This window comes from Wolffia australiana, chromosome 9, assembly GCF_029677425.1.
Source record: "Wolffia australiana isolate 7733 chromosome 9, ASM2967742v1".
NCBI lineage: Eukaryota > Viridiplantae > Streptophyta > Magnoliopsida > Alismatales > Araceae > Wolffia > Wolffia australiana.
The window spans coordinates 77,731-99,631 of NC_135843.1; the positions used below are offsets into that span (position 1 = coordinate 77,731).

The following is a 21,901-nucleotide window of genomic DNA, read 5'->3' on the forward strand; positions in this document are numbered from 1 at the left end:
GTCACAAGCAAATTCACAATATGTGCATACCTAGGAAGTTTCTTAACATTAATGGTTAGTAACTGCTGATCATGAAATGCATCTCTAATAAGGGAAAATTTGTTACATTAATTCTAGAGAAATGATCAGCAACAACATTCTCATATTCTTTTTTATCTATAATTTCAAAATCAAACTCTTGTAATGGTAATATCCACCTAATTAGTATTGGTTTAAAGCAACATGATCGGAAAAAGTTATTAGTTTACTACCAAGAAAATAAGATCCAAATTATTCTAATGCAAAAATAATAGATAGTAATTCCTTTCATGTATTAGAGTAATTGATTTTAGCATTCTGTAAGGTCTTACTAGCATAGTATATGGCCACTGGCTTCTTTTCCTTCCTTTTTCCAAGGACTACGTCCACTACAAAATCTGATGCACCACACATTAATTCAAATGGCAAGATCCAATCGGCAACTCGAAGAATAGATTCTCGTATGAGTGCATTCTTAATTCTATTGAAAGCAATCTTAAACTATTCATAAATTATAAAATCCCCATCTTTAGACATAAGATTAGTCAAAAATTTAGAAATATTAACAAAGTCTTGAATGAATCTCGTATTAAAGCCAAAGAATCCTCTAAGTTGCTTTAGATTGACGAGCAGAGGTAGATTCTTTATTACTTCTATCTTTGCCTTTTCCATCTCCTGTTGGGTCCTAGTGGCCTAGATTTTGATGAAGATGAGGATTCCATACAGCGGAAGACACATAACAGAATCAAATGGCATCGGTAAAATCTTTGAAACGAAGTACCTTTGCACGGATCGCATCCGTAATTTCTTGGATCCCCGAGCGAGATGAGTCAAGCTGCTCAAGTGTACAGCCTCTAGATATATCCATGCGGTCCTTGGAACGTTGGATCTCCTCCTCGTGACGAGACCTGTTCTACCTCCATCGTCGTTGTTACATCGTCCCGATCGCATCTAGAGTGGAGAAGGGGTGTGGGAAGAAGGGAGAAGAAGGGGAAGGCCCTTGAATATTCTAGCCTTGGTGAATTTCAGTAAGGGCCTTCCCCTAATTACACTAAGTAGCTATTTTTCATAAAAACCCCCAAAAGTTAAGTATATTTTGGCATCCAAAAGACCTTTCACATGGGGTACAATAACCTTTATTGGACTTTCAAAATATTAACTATATCATCATATAGATTAATTAATGTCAGATCGATTTAACCCAATCGATCGGTCGAGTCTCTAACACGTGGGGTGCCAAGCTACACCTCGTGCTCTAGAAGATACAAAAGGAGTGTATACCGACTCACTCTTGGAACATGTTTGTCATCTGTTACCGTGTACGTATAGTCCCTCATTCACTTGATGCTCCTAGGACGACTTAGGGAATGGTCAACTGTCAAACCCTAACTGGTCATTCGAATTAGTACTAATGCATTCAGAAACCATCGGAGAACTCTTCTCAGATATTTCACTGCCTAGGACAAGGACTTCATCACATCATCTTCCTTGAGCTGTCACTTCTTATACAGAGGCTGGACGATCCCATCTTGACTGCTCAATCATCTTCATGAACTTCTTGGTGTACTCGAAATAAGACTATTTAGAATCATATGATTAGGGACGTGTAGGTCATAGTCAAAGTACAATTGTCCGTCCATAAGATGTATTTGGTTTCCCAGGCCTAAGGACCACCTATACAACCGTGATGTGAATCAACCTGGTTGACAATTCGGTATAATACCACGCAGGCATTCGTACGGATCGATTCAGTGAACTCTTTCCACTAAAGAGCACCCACTATCTATGCTTAGTGTCACCACGCTAATGGCTACGGGAACTATAATGAATATATTCTATGAATGAACATGTAACGAGATGTGAAATGTGTGATTGGCTTGTTGGCAACATATATTTCCATCACCTCCAATCCATTCTTGCTGAACCGACGTCCCAACATTATCCCTTCCTGCACCATCAAATGAGAATTTTCACCGCTCAATACCAATTTATTTGACTGCAAATTTGTAGTACTTTAGCAACATTAGCTAAGCACATCCCGAAAGAAATTCCAAAAACTGAAAAAATCAACCATAAAAATTTCGAGACAATCACCTACTAAGTCAGAAAACATGGCATTCATATATCTTTGAAATGTAGCAGGAGCATTACATAGTTGATGGAGCGCACCAGCTTACTCCATCGGAGACATCATCGAAGTCGCCATCATCGCTTGTCGACAGCCCGCCGGTTTGTGTCCAGCCAGACCAGCACGCCAAGGTGACAGCGAAGACACCGGGGTTTAATACCCCGGGTGAAAGCACGACCGCATCATCGAATGTTTTGATTTCCACCAGCTCGTGCTCATTTTATTCGTCATTTTACCGTGTTTGTGTTTTCCTTTTCATCGTGTCAGTATCGTCGTGTCGTGTTCATCTTCGTATCATCGCATGTTGTGTCGACTCGTGTCGTCAAATATGCCTCAAACCAGTTTGTCTTTTGTGTAAGAGACGGGGGTTCTATGTGTAAGATCCCCCCCCCCTTTTCGTAAGGGCACTTGTGTCCGTAGTAGGCCACCTCTACCCTTAGTAAGAGCCATCGTGCCCATACTTAAGGGGCACGATGGTGCCTTAGGAACTCAGGTCAGTTGTTAAATTAAGAAAGTTTGTTCCCCGTCGCTGGTCTCACAAAGAAGAAGAAGAGGAAAAGGGGGGGGGGGAAGAAAAGAAGAAAGAGGATAAGAAGAAGTTGCCGTGTGGATCGTTGGACGGTCGCCCAAGAAGAAGAAGAGGAAGGGGGGGGGGACAAGAGAAGGAAGAAGAGAAGAAGTTGTCGTGTGGATCGTTGGACAGTCCCCCACGCTGCGCGGATCACTCCCCCCTTCTGTGCATCACCGCAACGTCTCTACCAGTCAGCCGACCGCGCGTTCATGTGGCACGCTCCTGCGCTGCTGTTCGACCGAGCAGTTGTTGGCAAGTCAATCGCACGACCGCTCGACCAAGCCGCCCTACAACGAGTCGACCGCACGACCGCATGACCAAGACGCCACGTGATGAGTCAGCCACGAGACCGTGCGACCAAGCTGTTGTCCAATGAGCCAACTGTGTGACCGCATTACCAAGCCGCCACGCGACGAGCAAGGCCCGCGACCGTGCGACCAAGCAGCCATGGATCGAGTCAGCCACGTGGCCCCACCTCTCCCAACGTAGCCTTTGCACTTCAATGCTACACATGGATGTTGCGGCTATGCTCCTGCGTTGTTGCATGCGGTCAACCGGGAACACTTGGGTTGGCCTCGTGATGATGACCAATGAGCCTAATCCGCCGGGTGGGTTGGCCAACCGTCGCCGCAAGGCATTGGCCGCAGTTCTAGCCACCCCCTCGCACTAGCTGTCGGAGCAAAACCCGGCCCCACCATGCCAATGCCCTACCCGTGGTTATGCACTTAGGGACGTCAGAACGTGACAGCACCTCTAGGTCGTCGATGCATCATTATGAATGAACAAGATGTCACGCCGCGCGCCACCAGCTCGATCTAGTGCCGCCTTTGAGTCATAGTCCCCATCGATCTGCTGACCCGCTGCACCGGTTCATTCCCCATTGGGCGTTGCCCAGACTCACGCTCGACATCGTGTCATCCCTCATCGCTTGCCACTGCTATGGTCTCCGCTTGCACCGATCCATCAAGAGGGATCGCGCCCGCTGGGCTCAGCCGTTAGCTTGAGCCCCCTTACAGCTTCTCCTCCAGTCTCTTCGTCCTCATCTATCTCTCTGGATACAGGCTCCTACACCGCGTCACTGCCACTAGTCGAGCAAAGCCTTGCCCGTCGCCAGCATGCCTCCACCTACTTGCCTGCAGCGGCACATGCCTAACAAATACACCTACGATGAACGCCACCACCGACAACGTACGTCTTTCCCCTTGCTCGTCAGTTATATTACGTCTTTCAATATATTTTGGGCTGCACTCCACTGCGCTCGGGTTAGAATTAAGGGAGAATTTATACCAAAAAAACTACGTCACGAGTGAATTCTTAGGTACGGGTTGAGCTCGTCTATTACATACAAGTTTCAACAGAATTATTCCATTCGACGTCATAGTCGCAGTCGTCGCTCCGATGAGGGTCAGAAGGTCATCATCACCATCACCGGTCGCCCACCTTGGAGCTAAGAGATCGGCGAATACCCATGAGTCAGGGACTGCACGTACCTCCCCCTAGAGTTCATCGCATCACGTAGTTACATCCCGTTAGGGAATTATCCGTCGGATGATGTCCCTGATGATGTCCGAAATCATCTTGGTATCAGAGCATCATCTCGATACCCGACCGAACGAAATCGCTGATGACATCGGTTGTCATATTGGTATCATAGCATCATCTCAGTATCGTTCGGACAACATCCCTGATGACGTTTGACATCAATAATCCAAAGGGCATCCTTTTAAAAGCATAGGTTCCTAATGATGGAAATATATGTGGCCAACACACCTATCACACATTCCATATCTCGTTCTTGAAGATTGATAGTTAATCATGAATCTGGAGTTAGGAATTTTGATGAATGTACAACAATAAGTTCAAGTTGACTAGGATCAGTTATTATGCACTATCTAATAATAATGATTCTAGAGAAATATTAATGTTTCCAACTTATTATATTAATGTTTGGAAGGAGAAGATTGAAGGATGAACTATAGAGACTTTTGAATTTTCACTATAGTAAGTATCTTTCCTTTCTTACCCTCGGAGGAAGTCGTTGCATTGAGAAGTGCAAGAACATTTTCGGCATAAGAATAGAGGATTTGAAATAAGAAGAAAAGGAAAAAGGGGTGTGGTTTGATGTTTTGATTTTTTTCCTTTCGATTGAAAAAAAACATTTGTGAGCTTGGCTGGAGGAATGCAATCGATCTGTTGCAAAGAAAGAGAATCACCTTGCATGACTTGAGAATAGGAAGGATACTGGTTGAGATAATTTTTTCTGAGATTCAGATTACTCAGAAGGAATCCGGTAGGTAAATTAGTTTGGATTTGTGTTTTAATGTTTGATTGCAGGATGAGCTAAGGAATCCGGTGCTGGGAGGCATAACAGTCTTCTTACATGAACGATTCATTTCTCGGTAAGAGGTTGTTCAACATCCTTTCTTGAATCCACACAGAATGAATAATTCTTCACATTGATCTTATATTTAATCAAGGGGTCAGCTACATTTTCCTAACGTAAAACTAAACTCTATTTGTTCAACTAAATAGTTAAACTCGGAAGGAAATTTAATCCGAGCTTTCATCCTAGTTTAATCTGAGTTAAAAAATACTGTGATCGATTTCATCTGGGTTTAAACTCCTCTGACTAATTGCATTCGTGTTGAAAGTCTTCCGATCAATTCCGAATGGTTTAAATTCTTCTAAGTAACTTAATCTGAGCTAAAATTATTATGATGGATTTCATCTGGTTTTAAACTCTTCTGATTAATCTTAACTGAGTTAAAAGTCATCTTATCGATCTCAATTGGTTTTAAATTTATCGCCATCAGATTATTTGTGTTGAGGTTAATTACTGAAATTAATACTTTGCTTAAAGTGACTCTTGAAATACAACATTGAAATCATTAGAAATTTTTTCAATCTAGGGTAATCTTGATCAGTTAAATTGAGGGAAATTAATATACGAAACCAAATCAATTCATACAAGTAAAGTTTGAAATAGATCATATGCATCTTGACTGAATCTACATATCTGCTGTTTTTTATTTGAATGGTATTAAACATATTTATATAGGTTCATTGGGTTCAAGTTGAGCTTAGATTAATCGTGACCAAACGTAATAGTTTTGTAATAGTTTTGGAGAATTCCCTCTTTGTGTGGTGGAACCAGATTAACGATGTAGGAAAGTAAAAACTTAGTGGTCAAAGTAAGAAGAAGAAAGATGAGCGAAGGATTGAATTTCTACTAAGCAGGTAAACGTGAGATTTTACTAAAATATAAACAAGACTATGCCAAAATCTTCAGTGATTAAGCTGAGACCTTGAGGAAATTTAAAGAGACATATTTGACTATTTAAGAGAACTTTATATAAACTATTTAAATTCAAAAGGTGATACTTGTAATAGATGACTCACTAACAGTGATCAAAATAATTCAAAATTACCAAGTTGATAGTTGTTACTATATCTACTGAATATTATCATCTGACCATTTGGTAGAGTTTTGTAAATCATATTGATTATTTGTCACACTACATTGTTTAACTGAAAAACATAGATAAGTGTATCTCAAGTTGCTGGCAAGTTAGGCCAATCAAGACTGAGTTATCTGACCTAGAAGGAGTCGAGAAGGCGTGGGAACCTACAATGGCTAGGGGGGCCTGAGACAACTCACCATTTAAATTCCAAGAAAGGTGATATCTGTGTATATCATTACCAGGCTGGTTTAGCTTGGGGGGCTAAAGATGTGGTTAGAGATTGATTAAAAAGAACTCCGGTTGGATATCTCCGAACAGGAATAAGGAGGGAGTAGCCCTAAACTGTATAAAAATATCAAGTTCCCAGCTTCCTTACCCATCATCCTAACATATAAACTAAGATATCTAGGATCATATATAGATAATTCAAAATAAAAATATATATTACTTTGAGGAGAACCTAATTCATCCCCCAGTTCTCATGTTATCCCTAGCAACCTAAACCAACAGTTCCATGTTCATTAATAGAAAATATTCATTACAGTACATGTGTGATGCTTATAAAGAGGTACCTGAATACATGGATCTGACTTGGTAACTATGATAAAATCAGAATATGGATATCACTAGTCTTTAATGAGCGTGTGTTCTAAATATTCATATTCGAAGGATATGCAAGAAGGACAACAAAGTAATAAAATAGAATAACACTATCTATCATCACTCATATGATTAGTATAGCTGTTCATATGTTAGTATAGCTGGCTCATCACTGATTTTACATTATTTTCAATTTAAAAAATCCTTCCATTGTAGTACCTCCTTAATCCTTAAGTAATGATCTCCCTAATCAAGTCAAGTTTCCTTAGAATGTATTTTGACTTATTATGAGAGTTTGGCTCTTTTAGTAGTACATTTGCACAATTTCTGTCATACAAGAAAAAGGAATATTCTCAAAGAAGGAAGGAACTATGCCAAATTCAATATTGAATTTCTTGATCGAATTACTTGTTTAGGGGATTTGTTTTGTAATATATTAAACATGCATTTTAAACATTATTATTAGAAGGATACTTGAGACGAAACTTTAACTATTTAGAAAGGATATCACTATCTAGTCTACCAATCTGATCTTGTGGCCATAAGGGTAGATAGAGTAATGAATTTTGGGTACCACTTTGGGATTTCATTAGACGAATTCAATGATTACACTAATACATGGGCCAAGAGGGTCACAAGAAAATGATATTTTTGATGTTGAAAGATATACTTAAAGTTAAGAGTTTTTAATGAAAATTTTGTGTTAGTATAAATAGGATAAATACATGAACATTACCCATCCCAGACTTTTTTAGGTTATATCCATCTTCTCATTTCTCTCCTTGACTCCTCTCCATTCCCGATGCGATTAGAATGTTAAAATGTTGAAGGTGTATTGATAATAATAATCATCAAGACAAAGGAAGAGATTCAACATGTGAAATATTGTGTAGATTCAACTTGAGGCGCACTTTTGAATAGTTCAATACATCTTGCTTGAGGAAAAAAGAAATTATGGTATCAAAGACAGGTGCCATGATTGAGATAAAGAATGAAACTAAATTGTCCAAGATGTATAAATGAATATTGAAACAGATGTGGAGTGTGGAAATTGTCTCAAAGGTCACATTTATTTCCAACATTTTACAAAGTTATTACACAAAAAATGTGATTCAACGTACATATGTCATTCAAAGACTTAAAACTATGAAACTGACCTCAATATATCCATGAATTTAGTTACCAAACATTTCTATGGATTTGGATACATTATTCACTCCATGACATAAAACCATGCCATTTGATTAGTCAAATGAATTCTGATTAATTCATAGTTAACCAGTTTTAGAACATGGTAATATTTTACATCCATAAATTTAAATGACATACTCCAAGGTACTACATCTTGATCATACATTGAAAAGTTAATTTTTTTCAGAAGATAAATATGTCAACTACATACTCCATGAAGTTCCATTCCAGTTGAACTTATTTTTTATTAATCAACTGCCAAATTTTTTTGACATCTTTCTGTGGTGGACCATCAGTTAAACTTATCAAATAGCATTGATGGGAAGGGAAAAGGCCATTAAGACTTTTGGCAACCAAAAGTCTTAATAACGAATATGCTACTGCTGAATTTTGTTTTTTTTTTATTTCTGATAAATGATTAGCGCTACGCGCCTTAGCTCCATGGAACAATATGCTACTGCTGAAACATGGAAGAATTTTCATCTTAGATTAAAACACTATGTATGGATGATATAAACTGCCTAAACAATAATGATTTACTTCAGAACCTCACTATATAAAAAAATTTCCATTAATGAAACCAGGTTATGAAATAAATACGCATGTCCGATGATGTTGTGTTGCTATCTGCTCCAATAACGAATCATTGGTTTAACTGAATCATTAAAGAAAATAGATAGACCTTTCTCTTCGTCTCAGGTCGATGGATCTTCTCAATTGGAAGATCTCCCATATGGATAAAACACATTCCAGTTGACTGAGCCTAATTCTAATTGTTATGTTCCGAAGCAAAGATATCCGCGGGGGCCAGTTCGGCCTATTCAGATATGAACGACCAAGAGAAGAGGTACTGGATTCTCTTTCGGATAGGTTACGAAATAAAGGAGAAGGAAGACTGGAATGCAGAGGTCTGTCTATTCTCTAATTCACCCGACCCGATAGTCTCCGTTTTGGGAACGTCCAGTGCCAAAGTAACTGAATGGGCAATTGGAGGAGAAGGTTGGATTGTTAGTGTGGACGATTTAGAAGATATAATTGGCGGACATGTATGGTTAGGTTTCACTTGTATACTTGGTGGAATTTGGGAACGAGGATCCTAAGGGAATACGCCGCGCCTAAAATCATCCCAAGCGCTGCTAATGTGGCTACTAAGCTATTTCTTTGGAAAGCTCCTACTAAGATGGGAAATTCCCCGATAAAGCTGCTAGTACCAGGTGAACTCATATTGGCCAAAGTGGAAGAGAAGAAAATGGTAGAGAAATTCGGCATGGTGCTCACTGAACCTCCATAATATCTAGCAAGTCGAGTCTTATGTCGGTCATATAGAACACCAACACATAGAAAAAGGGCTGAAGGAACCGGTCCATGACTTGACATCGGTAGAATGCTACCTCCAATTCCCTGTATGTTCGATAGAGCCATCGGTAGACTTGACATTCGATCAAGGTTGTCACTACATCGTCTGCGACTTTTCCTAGATATGATGGCTTTGGTCAAAGGTCCATTACCGACCGCGCAATCTGATTGATGCTTCAGCCAGGATATCTGCTAACGGCAATCTAAAATGTCGGGCCATGTCTCATATCTGATCGATACCTCCTTATCTTAATCTTAATGAAGATGTTGTGTTTCTTGCAGAACCTTCGAATAATTATCCTAGGCATCACCTTCGGATAACCTTATCCGCTGATTCAGTGACATTATTATTCTTTTTATTATTATTCGATATTTCTTTTTTCTAAAGATAAAATTTTTTGACTTCGTTACTTCGTTTCATCTTCACTTCGTACCTCGCTCCTGCTCATAAATTCCTCGCGCCCGCTCGCTCGTCTTCATCTTAATCTGAACGCTCGTCTTCATCCTCCGCTTCCGCGCCTTGAGAACGTTTTATGTGAAAAATAACATAACCTTCACAATTCATTATTATTTGATATAGTCAGGGCTTAGATTAAGAAGCAATTGCCTCTTGTACAGATTATGTATCAATCTACTATATAATATAGGAAGGAAACCTCGTTCTCGCGAGTTACTGCTACCACAAACGACGAACTCTTTTGCCTACCTCTATCTTCGCGGAAACTAAAGCTCTCATTTTCAGTTGAGTAATCGTTCGAGTAAGTCTTGAATGAGCCCCTCGAAAGCTTGATTTATGCAAAAGAACTCATTTTGGTTCGGCGTCTCCGAGCTATATATCCTCGTCTAACTCTGGTCATTTTAAAAAAATGAAACTTTTATACTTTCGCTTTACCCTTAACTTGTTTTGAAAAAAAGGCTTTTCCGGCTTATTTTCGATACTTCATTAGTGTTTAATAGTTATTATGGACAGATGAAAATGCATGTCCATATGGTTCAATGCCACATTTGTAAGGTAGTTATCCATTAGAATAAACAATCTAAAATGTTTGTTCATTTTTCATATGCATGCTTCAAAACGAAATTCAAGAAATTGAACACTTTGTGTTATTCTATAACTAAATTAAGTTTTGTGCTGACTTTATTAAACGATTTAACAAATATTAATGGATTTTTATTCTAGTCTATCACATTTGTATGTTAATTATAATTTTTTTTAGTCTTGTAATAATAATCAAGCCACAAGATTTTATATTTCTAGATTTGAATAGAACTTTGATATTGAAACCAAGTGTTCATTCATATGATTCACAATATCACAAAATAATTAGCTAATTCAGCAGGTTTGATAAACACACAACAGGTGTCACATTACCACATATTACTTAAAACACCATACAATTTTCTAATACTTCAAACACAGATTAGATGTTTTGACATTCAAAACTCTTTGACAATGTAAAAAAAATTATTTATTCCCCATAAAAATTTGAGGGTTTGGATTGCATATTCTATATTGTGAGAGGAATGGAGATAGGATTGTCTTAAATATTTGAAATTAGTAATCTTTGATCGAAGCCAGGAGAAATTTAGGTAGGAAGAAGTTTTATATTTACTAACATATTTGTAAAATATTTGTCAACTAAATATTTTTTAGCTTTGAGTTGTACATAATATAGGGAGAATGGAGCATATATTATTTTTTTGTATAGGAGAAAATAGTTGAAAGAGAATTGAGGAAGAGAAGTCCATTGAGTTCAGAGAACTAATGTTAAACTGGATTGCATAGTCAATTTTTAACTGATGGTATTTAATAGAGACTAGAAGATTTCGGATAGTGAGAGATTTAAGTAAATAATTTGAGTTTGTTTAATGTTGGTCTATTTGAGGCTGACTCAGTTGAGCTGTGTTCATTATAAATCCATTGGAATGAATTGAGCAGATTATATATTAATCCAAATGAAATGATTTAATTGAGTCAAACGGTTTACCCAAAATTTAACCGTGCTATTCTGTTTTAATTGGGCTGAGACAAATGCTTGGGTAGCAGCAGTAGGAGGAGAAGCACTATTCATCCACGTACGGCTTGGCGATCAAGATTAGAAAGTGGATCGCCAAGGGTGACCATTGTGGTTTTTATCCTGGTTCTACTTATGCATATGAATTAGTGAGCATAGTATTTGTTGGTTTAGACGCTTGATAAGGCAATAGTGGGAGGTAGCTCGAGCATAGGATAATTATGAAGACATAATTATGGAAATATTCTGAACCTGCATAAAAATACCCTTTCAGTCTCATTATCCATGCTCTCCATTATGTGAATAGGGTTGAACTTATTTTGTGGATAAGTGGTAACCAGGAATACTTTTCAACTAGACCTAACTTATCCCTAAATCCCCAGTGGTCCTGCAGTGGTCCGGGAATGGTCTGCCTGTGGTCCGGTTGGAGTGCATGACCAATACGGCAAGACCACTGCAGCAGAATTTATCATGCAATGGAGAAGTTGTGGCTGCCGGATCGATCTCTGGACTAGCACATCTTGGGGAGCTCATCCCTGTTTGTATCTATCCATTTTTGTCTAGCGAGGCGCTCCAACGCCACCATCCCATTTAATGCCCCGTCGGCCTGGCTGCCTTCAGACCCCCGTCTCCGGCTGGGACGCAGAATTGAAGGCCGCGTCAGTGGTTTTGCCTTTGGAGAGTTGAGCTCGAAATCCCTGGGGGCATGTATTGGAACAGCAGAGACTCCCGGAGAACGATTTATTTTGAGAGATGCCCGTGGATCAAGGACGTAGATTGATCTCAACCCCCATTGATGAACTTATAGAGTTAAGGTAAGAGGGACCGAGAGATGGCGTTTACCAAGAATTGGAGTCGAGTAAAAAAGGAAATTATGGAGACGCTTCGGATATTGAATGTGATAGAGTGGCCTCTCCCCGCCGGCGATGGTAAGCATTTGCAGCGGGCCCTCCCGCCGGCGCAGCCGCCGTCCAGACGCAGCTGTAGATAAACTGGACGAGGCAGCAGATAAAGACCAGGTGCACTCATACGCTGCGCCGGCTGGAACACCTGCGGCTAAACTTATGAACCCGAGGATTGAAGGGAGAGAGTAGGTAACTTGGGAGGACGAGAACAATGCTGATTATGCTACGTTTAATTTCCCAATGGACATATCTATGGCTACGTTTTTGTGAAGAATAGCTATCATGTAGTCCCATCTAAGTGATTCATTATTGACTATCCAGGGGATTAAAATATTTATCTTTCGGTTTAGGACAAAAGTCACCGTGTTGACTCAAAAATCTTCCGAAAGCTTCTAGAGCCCATTTTGAATAGCGATGGATTTGGATCTGTTTAACCTTCTACTTTGTCATGGTATACATCCTTGAGTACGGACTCAAGATCATTAATTTCATGCAGGTTATTCAGCAAAAAAGGGGGTGCCGCAGAGAAGGGGGAGGAGGCCTAATTGTCTTCGTTCATTAAAGTGCATTGAAAGGAACCTGACGAGGATCCAGCGAGCTAGTCCACGGGTCCCTTGTTGCTACTTCACCTCCCTTCCACTACTCAGCGGCGAATGGGTGGGGCGCGTAAATACACCGCACAACGGCTAATCACAGGACTCTGCCCTCTCGACTGGGCAAAAGAAGAAGCTGTCCACCGCCGTAACCAAAGAGGAAGGATATTGCAGTCGCCGCCAGTAAAATATACCCTTTGCACTCCTCCCACGCTTTTCCCACTTTCCACCGGAACCAGTGCTCCCTCTCTCCACCTACCCAGAGATTTATATATACTTGCTCTTACTTCTCTCTGCCGACCCTTTGTACGGAAGACCATATCAGTTCCAAGAGAAGAGGAAGACGCGATGAGTGAGAAGAGGGAAAGAGTAAGGATGAATAGGCGTGCGGTGTTTGCGGCGGTTGTATTGGGGCTGGCGCTGTACTGCGGACTAGACCCTTTCATGCAGTCGCCCATGGTGGAGTTCCCCGGATTCGAGACGTACAAGGTGGTGATTCCGCCTGACGAGGAAATTCCGCAAGATCGAGACTTGGAGGACTTGCTACAGAAGTCGGAGATAAGGTTCTTGGGGCAAGTGCAGGGCCCCGAGAGCCTCGCCTTCGACCCGCAGGGGAGGGGGCCTTACACCGGCGTCGCCGACGGCCGGGTCGTCTTCTGGGACGGCCACAACTGGTCTACCTTCGCCTACACCTCTCCCAACCGGTGAGCCCCATCTCCCTGTTCTGTCTAGAGTTTTAGCGTTTAAGCGCGGCAGTGAGCGCTCAAATTTAAAAGCGGTATCGTGAGTCAAGGGTTGCTGTTTCAACTTCCAGAAACAAAACACTATGCCCATGTCCATGCATGGGCCTGCGGCAGGTATTGTGGGAGGAATGTTGGAAATAAGAAAAGTATCATCTTGATATTAGCGATAGCTTTTAGCGTAGTGTTAACCGCTCAAATTCGGAAGTCTACCCCTTGGGAAGAGCTAGAGAGTGATATATCGGCCTCAAATTATGGTGAATTTGTTGAGAGATTTATTTCTTGCAGGTCGGACGATTGCGGGTGGAAGGCATCGGTGTTGGGTTATCTGAAGCATGAGCACGTCTGCGGGCGCCCGCTGGGCCTGCGGTTTCACCGGGGGACGGGAGAGCTGTACATCGCGGACGCCTATCTCGGGCTGCTCAAGGTCGGTCCAGGAGGAGGGCTGGCCGAGACGCTCGCGACCGAGGCGGAGGGCGTGCCCTTCAAGTTCACCAACGATCTCGACGTAGACTCTCACGGCAACGTCTACTTCACCGATACCAGCACCAATTACCAGCGAAGGTGCAGTGGAGTAGTGTTTGATATTATTTTACTTTTTCCGAGGAAAACCAAAAAAACGAGAGAGTTAATTGGAGGCGGACTTGTGGGCAGGCATTTTTTGCAGCTGGTGACGACGTCTGAGCCAACGGGGAGGCTGCTCAAGTACGACCCCCGCACCAAGGAGACCACCGTCCTCGTCCGGGACATTCAGTTCGCCAACGGCGTGTCCCTTAACGAGGACGAGTCCTTCGTCGCTTTCTGCGAGGGCTCCCGAGGCAGGTATGTGGCTCATTCTCTGCTCCACTATTTAATTACGGCTGCTTGTATGAAACGAGGAAAAAGCCAAATAGACGCGTCTTGCATGAAATCCGCGTTGTGACGAAGTGGCGGTTTCGAAACAAAAAATACAGGTTGAGTAGGTATTGGCTCAAGGGGAACAAGGCAGGGAAGACGGAGACGGTGGTGAATCTTCCGGGAATCCCAGACAACGTGAGGATTAACGATGAGGGGGATTTTTGGGTGGCCATTCACTCGCGGCGGTACCTCTACGCCCGCATCCTGGCAAGGCATCCTCGGCTGAGGAAGTTCATCATGAAGCTTCCAATTCCCGCCAAGTATCACTACCTGCTGAGCATCGGCGGCCGCCTTCATGCCATGGCCATCAAGCTCAGTCCCGAGGGGAGGGTGCTGCAGGTGCTCGAGGACAGGACGGGCAAGGTCGTCCGTCTTATCAGCGAGGTGGAGGAGAAGGACGGCAAACTTTGGCTGGGCTCCGTCCTCATGTCCTTCATTGCCGTTTACGATCTGAACTCCTCAGCTTAGCCCGAACAATTAATCTGCCTCGAGGCCCTTCCGCTTGGTTCGAAACTCGAATATTCCCTTGTATAATTTTATTTTTCTACGTCTTGGATCAGAGTAGCGGCATGATCAAATTATTGAGTCAGACAGCTCGCCAGCTGAGTCAGCAAACCAAGCCGAGCTGTCAGCACAGTCAGCAGCAGTCAGACCCATAGGAACTTAATAAGATTAGCTAGTAAGAAACTGACACGTACCCCGTATACTAGGATTCAACATAGATAGGATTCAAGATAGATGGCTAGGATTTAACCATAGATAGGAAACATATCCGTTGTATCCAACGGTTAAGATTCATTTTAATATAGCCGTTATAACAAGCTATAACGGCTATGATTAAAACAGAAATCATTCTATATTATACTATCATATGACACTATAAATACAAACCAACTTTAAGTGTAATTTACAGATGAATACAACGATCTAAACTTCCACTTATCTAGGTGTCTCGCTATTCTCTCCTTCTCCTTCTCTTCTCTTCTCCTTTTCTTCTACCTCTTTCTTGTTCTTGATTCATCCAGGTTCAAAGATCCTTTACAGAAATGCTCGTTCAAGTAGACATACTAAATCCCCCAGGCCAATAATTAATGATAATGATGATGATGACCACGAGGACAACAATGAAGTCTTGGATGTTGGATTCTATTTGGGGCTTTCTCTTATTTATATGTATAAAGACTCTTTTTAAAAAGTTACTATACTTTTAATGTCAAATAAATCTTTTGAATGTGACCCTCTAATCCCTAGAACTAGTCTAGTGAATAATTTCAATACCTTTTATTAGTTAGTATAATTAATTAGTTGTATTTAACATTTACAGTAATTAATCATAGATCTATTCGACCCAATCAATAGGTCAAGTTTCCAGTCCATTGGGTGCCAAGATACATCTTTTTATCTAGAAGGTACAACAGAGTTTATCAACTCTTTCATGGAACATTTTAAAATTCAATTATTTTCTAAATATCCATCAGGTTCATACCCCTCCTAGGGTGACATAGGTTATGGTCAAATCCATCTTTAATATTCCCATTATCTTGGGCTATGATATTAATGCATCATGTTCCTTGAGTTTTAGCCTCTTATACCAAAGGCAGATAATCCCATTTGGACCACACAAATACCTTCATGGATGTGTGTATGCAATATGAGATGTTTTTGGAATCCGTTTGGAACTTTTATGTACATAACCAAACCACGACCATCCATACACAACATTTGTTTAGTGTCTCAGGTCTAAGTACCCCATACAAAACCTTTACATGAATTAATCTGATAAAAAATTTGAAATTATAACATGCAAGGGTTCGTGTGGATCAATCTGGAGTGCTCTTTGCATAGAGAGCACCACTATCCATCACTTAGGCCTCACCACTCATGGCTATTGGATTGACTATACTCATGATATGAATGGGACTACATATTAATATTCAATCAATATCATCCAATGTACATTCCAAATATCCTAAGAATAGGAATGTTTAGGATGGATTTTTAAACATCACTACATTAAGATATCACCATAACTTTCTTCTAAATCTTATATCCTTCAACTTCATTAAAAATATCGTATGTTCATCATATGTATAAATTTCTATCAAGAAATATTGGACGAGACATAGAACATCAAATTGGCTTCCAAACCATATACAATTTCATCATTTACACTAATCATGCTCTCATTTTTGAGGTCTACATTTAAAGTTTGTTTCCTAATTACCTCATATATTACACCCATAATATGCCTAGTTGTAAACCATTTTCCTTCATCCTATGCAACAGTAGTGGTTGGTCTTTGGTATTAATGCAATAGTTTTTTTCTCAATGTGATCATATCACAATTGGTGTGACTAACACTAAGTGGTTTAAGAGTTTCGACTTTGTGTTAGGCTACATTAATGATAGTAAAGGCCTTCTATTTTTCTCAGAAATGAGGCATGATAACATGCATTTTAGTAGGTTAATATGATCATATGTAGATGTTTATTTGCTTTAAATTCATTATAATTTTTTTATCAAGCCTAACATGAATAAATATTTTACAATGATATTTTCAATTTTATAATTTTTTAAGTATTTTTAATGATATCATGAAAGAACATAATTTTTTGAGTCGACATATATATTTTCCTGACTTGTTTAGCATTACATTCGAACAGATATCATTTTTAATTTTAAAATATATATTTATAATATTTTTATGAATAAATATCATTTGGAATAATAGCTCACTGTGTTACCAAAATCAGAGGAAAGAGAATATCGTAGGAGAGAAAAAATTGGAGGCCTGAGAAAGATCCAAATTCAAATTGTGATATCTAACGATCCAAAAAGAGCTTTGGGCTGAAATCTTGAGCAGAGCTTTCTTTTTCCTGCCTCTTTCCATCCCTATAGTTGGAGGTATAAATAGAGACCCAGATTTTTGAAGAAAATATCTTTGATCTCACTTCCCCTTAAAGAGGCTAATTGAAAGAGAGTGAGGGTTTTGAAGGTCCACGAAGGTGTTCTTGGTGTTTTGAGAGACTAGAGAAGATCAACAGAGAAGTGTACAGGCTGATATGCATCAGAAACGTGCATTGATCCCAGCGAAACATAAGGTCTAAGGTTAGACTCTTGCCTTACATTAGTTTATCTCCTTCACATCCCTTTAGTTAGATCTACATACTTATTTTCATCTTCATCTCATATGCATCACTATGTTCCATCATCTCACCCAACCACAGCCATATCCAATATCAACAAAGACCTCTTCGCCTTCATGTCATATACAAACCCTAAATCATATCCAGTACATCGTCCTCTTCTCCATCTCACAACCACCTACCTATTATCCCGTCACATTTATTATTTTATTCTTCCACCATTCTATTTCACCATCACCCATCCACATCCACTCATATCCATCCACCCATTTCATCATCCTATCTTCCTACTCATCTTATACATCCATCATCACTTCACGTTGTCATCCATCTCACTCTCTTATTTCCATTTGATATATCCACATCCTCTACCTCTTCCTCATATTATTATTTATATCATTCTTATTAAGTAGCTATTGTCACTCTCTCACCACCGTGTATTCATCACATCAAAATCTCCTACTTTATATGTATTTTCATTTATCCCTCTTGAATCATCATTTAAAGAATATTTAATCCCTAATATATGTTCCCTGTGGAGACAAGCCTTCATCGTCACTAGGTAGACAAATTATTTATAATTAAAGGTATATAAATTATTATTGATTCACTCAAATATCAATGATGAATTAACACCCTAAATTTTGAGTTCATCAAGGCACTATTTGAATGAAGGGCTAAACTATTGAATTGATTTGAAGAGCCCTATATGTATAACAACTGTGATATGTATGCAAAATACTTACATGATATTTAAAAATGTTCACATATCTGATAATTACATACATAGGAAATTATATTTGGCCTGCAATCTAAGCACACATTCCATGTTGTGTTCAATTACATTTTTTATTGGCAAAAAAACACAGTGCCGGGTACGGCCAACCCAAGGGTTGTGCACGCACAGCAATCCAGCCATGTTCTAGATGCCAGGCTGGGGGGTTTTATCTATTAAGTGAAGTTTTTATAAGTGTTCTTAGGCATGGAGTGAGCATAAATGTACCAATTACACACGAACCCTGATTGCCCACACCCACGGTGCAAAAACAAAAAGATACAAGAGATAATACCGAGGCTGCTCTTTGAGAAGGCCATAGGCTTCCACATCGTGCGCGTGTCCCTCGGAGTTGATGCTACATGGAGTATGAAGGGCCTCACGCCATCTTTGGATGTGAGCATGGAAGATCACTGAAAGGCATCAGCTTGGTAGGAGGTCATGCACTCCCACCACTAGTGCTCCATGAAAGACACCACTCTCAAGGCTAGCCTCCGGCAAGAGGTGACGCATGCAGAGACCACGCAAGTCAAGGCTCTCAACGCGATGACAACCATGAGTTGCACGGGGGAGGTTCTACTAAAGTGATGAAGAGGGAGGGGTGAGGGAACATACCACATAGTCGGTGAGGGCATCTGTCGTTCGGTACCCCTCGCGCAACTAGTGGCATATGTTGGCCACCTAAGGGCGACACCGCATGATGTCTTGCCATATGCCCCAGAGATGCCAATGTGAGCATGAGCCTACACGAAGCATGTTGACCAACAATTTTGGGTCAGATTATATGATGATATGGTGAAGTATATGCTCCTCACAGAGAAGTAAACCATCATGTACTGCCATAGCCTCGTCTCTTGTGTTAGTTTGGACTCCATAGAAATATCAAAAGCAAAAGTGATACTCCCTATGCGGTCTCGCAGAATACCGTCTGCCCTGGCTGGTCCCAGATTTCCTTTGGTCGCACCATCCACATTAAGCTTTAGAATGCACATTGGCAATGGGTGCCAATGGACAATCTATAGCAAAGTGGTGATGGAGGTCAAGGCCACCCTGATGCCCTAGGTGCAAAGTAAATCGCAGGTAATTATTTATTTATTGTGCGATGAATAGCCTAAGAGGGGGGTGAATTAGGATGTCCTTTAAAATTTTTACTTCGGATATTACTATAATCCTTGATATATCATTATCTATATTTTAAGGTGTATGCTCGCTCCATGCCTATAAATGCTGTTGAACACTACATTTAATAATTATTTATTTATTGTGCTATGAATAGCCTAAGAGGGGGGTGAACTAGGTGGCGTCCAGGTCATGGCTGGATCGGTCTAGGGGCACAACCCTAGGGGTTGGTTATACCCGGCACCGTGTTTTTATATTTTTTTTAAGGTGATGTGAAGGAGGAAGATGATAATCAAGATTTTTATACAGGTTTGGGCTAGCCCATTACTCCTGTCCCGGGATATCCAACCGGACTTTTTTAATTAGTCCCTAACCAAGTCTTTATAGGCCCCCAAGCTACAACAGGGATACACGGATATCTCCTATCTAAGAATTGAAAAGAAAATGACCTTGAGCCCCCTTAGCCTTTGAAGGTACGCACACTTTCTCCTCTTCTTCCAATGGACCACTCATGTCCCTCACAACTGGCCCTATCTGCCTTCACTCAAATTTCTACCTATCTCCTTACAAGAACCAATCACATAACACTGTTGAGTATTCAAAGTAATTTCATAGATGTTTTCATAAACACATGATATGCATGTCAAGTTTCGACAGAATGAATACAGATGTCAGACTTGATACCTTTGAGTTGTGGAAAGCCCTGGTCATTGATAATTATTCTTAATATTCAATGGACAATTTATCTCTATCTATTAAATCTAAATTTTCATCAATAAGCAGGTATTTCTCTTTAAACTATATTAAAGATACAAACTTAAACACTAATAATAATTTTGATAGAGCTTCTTTTATGTTTTAGTGTCTTTTCAATGTTTGTCTACTCAGGTTAAATTTAGCAGTTAAAGCAGAAAAAAATAAACCTAGAAAAATAACCTTGAAATCAAACCTGTTGTGAAATTCCTTCTTTACTCATCGTGTAGTATGATTTAGTTCTCGACAGGAATTCATTTTTGCCTGTTGAAGTCTCGATGTATGTATTCCCAATCAGAGATCTGATTGACAGATTATAACGAGTAATGCAGATAAAATTTGTGTATTGAAACCTTACAATATGAATTTCACAATCGTAATATGAATCTGTAAGCGTCTATTGAAATCTCAATTAGAGTATTCCGGATCAGAGATAACAAGAATTCAAATATAAATTTGTAGTCGTCGGTTGAAATCTCAATGAATGTGTTCCCGATTAGAGGTAACAGGAATTTGTTGTTGTTTGTTGAATTCTCGATGTATGTATTCCCCATCAGAGATCGAATTTACAGTTTGAGATATTATCTCACAGCACCTTGTCAAACAATCTGGCTTACCCTGCAAAATAAAAACACAACAGAGAAAGAATAAAATCCAGACTTGTCTTACCAGATCACGTCGAGAGGGTCTGGATTTTCAGATCTCTTATTCGTTTTTGGAGGTTGTGGATTTTTTAATCTTCTGATTGCACTTCTTCTTTTGTTCTAAACTCATACAAGAATTTCTAATCTTGCTTCAACCCGTACATCCTTCTTCAAGAACGTCAGAGAGAGAGTCGAGATTGAAAGAGCAATCAAGAAATAAAATTATGCAAAAAGACTTACTCCCTCCATTTCGTGTTTAGGTAATTTTCATAATTCCCTATGATTAAAGTTAAGCCATAATACAAACAGAAACACAAAATCATATTTTTACACTAATTTTTCTATTTTATTTAAAAAATTTAATCAGAAATAAATATTTTTAGAATTTTTTGGAATTAAATTTACATAAAAACCAACCATAAATATTAAAAACGAGAGATATAGATTTTTTAGAACTGTTTTAGGTGTTGAAATGACTGTTAATTGATGATATGAACTTTCTGGATTTTTCCTAATTTTTTCTAAATTTTTAAATGCAAAAAATATTTTTCTATTTTTTATATTGTTAATAATTTTTAAATAATAAAAATATGGTATTTACCTACTCCGGTGGTCGCCGGAGCGGCGGCGGCCGCGGCCGCGGCGGCGGTAGTGGCAGCGACAGCGGCGACGGCGATGATAACTTGCAAATTAACATGATTAATTGATTGATTTTACATTATATTTATGTGTAATAATGACCATATTTGCATGTTCTCATAAAAAAATGAAGATAAATGATTTGCACTTTGATTTTACTATTATTTCTAATTTTATCATTTTTTACATGGAATTTAACCTCATTTCAGTGAAGAAATATTTTTTTACAGGGCTTTAAATACTTGGCTAAAGGTTGGTAAGGGCCTTTCTAATTCTTCTGTAACTTTTCCATATTTTTATATAATTGTCTGACCAATATTTAGTTAAGAAATGATTTTTTTGTATTTAAT

The 21,901-nt window shown here is 39.6% G+C and overlaps 1 protein-coding gene across 1 annotated transcript; it reads left to right on the forward strand.

Annotated features, from left to right (window-relative positions):
- The first annotated feature begins 12,883 nt into the window (after positions 1-12,883).
- Positions 12,884-15,053, forward strand: LOC144707795 (protein STRICTOSIDINE SYNTHASE-LIKE 3-like). The gene is made up of 4 exons (XM_078581039.1): positions 12,884-13,542; positions 13,867-14,142; positions 14,233-14,400; positions 14,532-15,053. Exons 1-4 carry the CDS (start codon positions 12,899-12,901, stop codon positions 14,941-14,943), a joined length of 1,500 nt encoding a protein of 499 aa, XP_078437165.1. The 5' UTR covers positions 12,884-12,898; the 3' UTR covers positions 14,944-15,053.
- The last annotated feature ends 6,848 nt before the right edge of the window (positions 15,054-21,901 follow it).

Excerpts from the sequence above, each read along its gene's own strand:
- LOC144707795 (XM_078581039.1), top strand. The coding sequence starts at position 12,899 with ATGGGTGGGGCGCGTAAATACACCGCACAACGGCTAATCACAGGACTC. Across the intron at positions 13,543-13,866 it reads GCCTACACCTCTCCCAACCG|GTCGGACGATTGCGGGTGGA; the intron begins GTGAGCCCCATC and ends TATTTCTTGCAG. Across the intron at positions 14,401-14,531 it reads TGCGAGGGCTCCCGAGGCAG|GTTGAGTAGGTATTGGCTCA; the intron begins GTATGTGGCTCA and ends CAAAAAATACAG.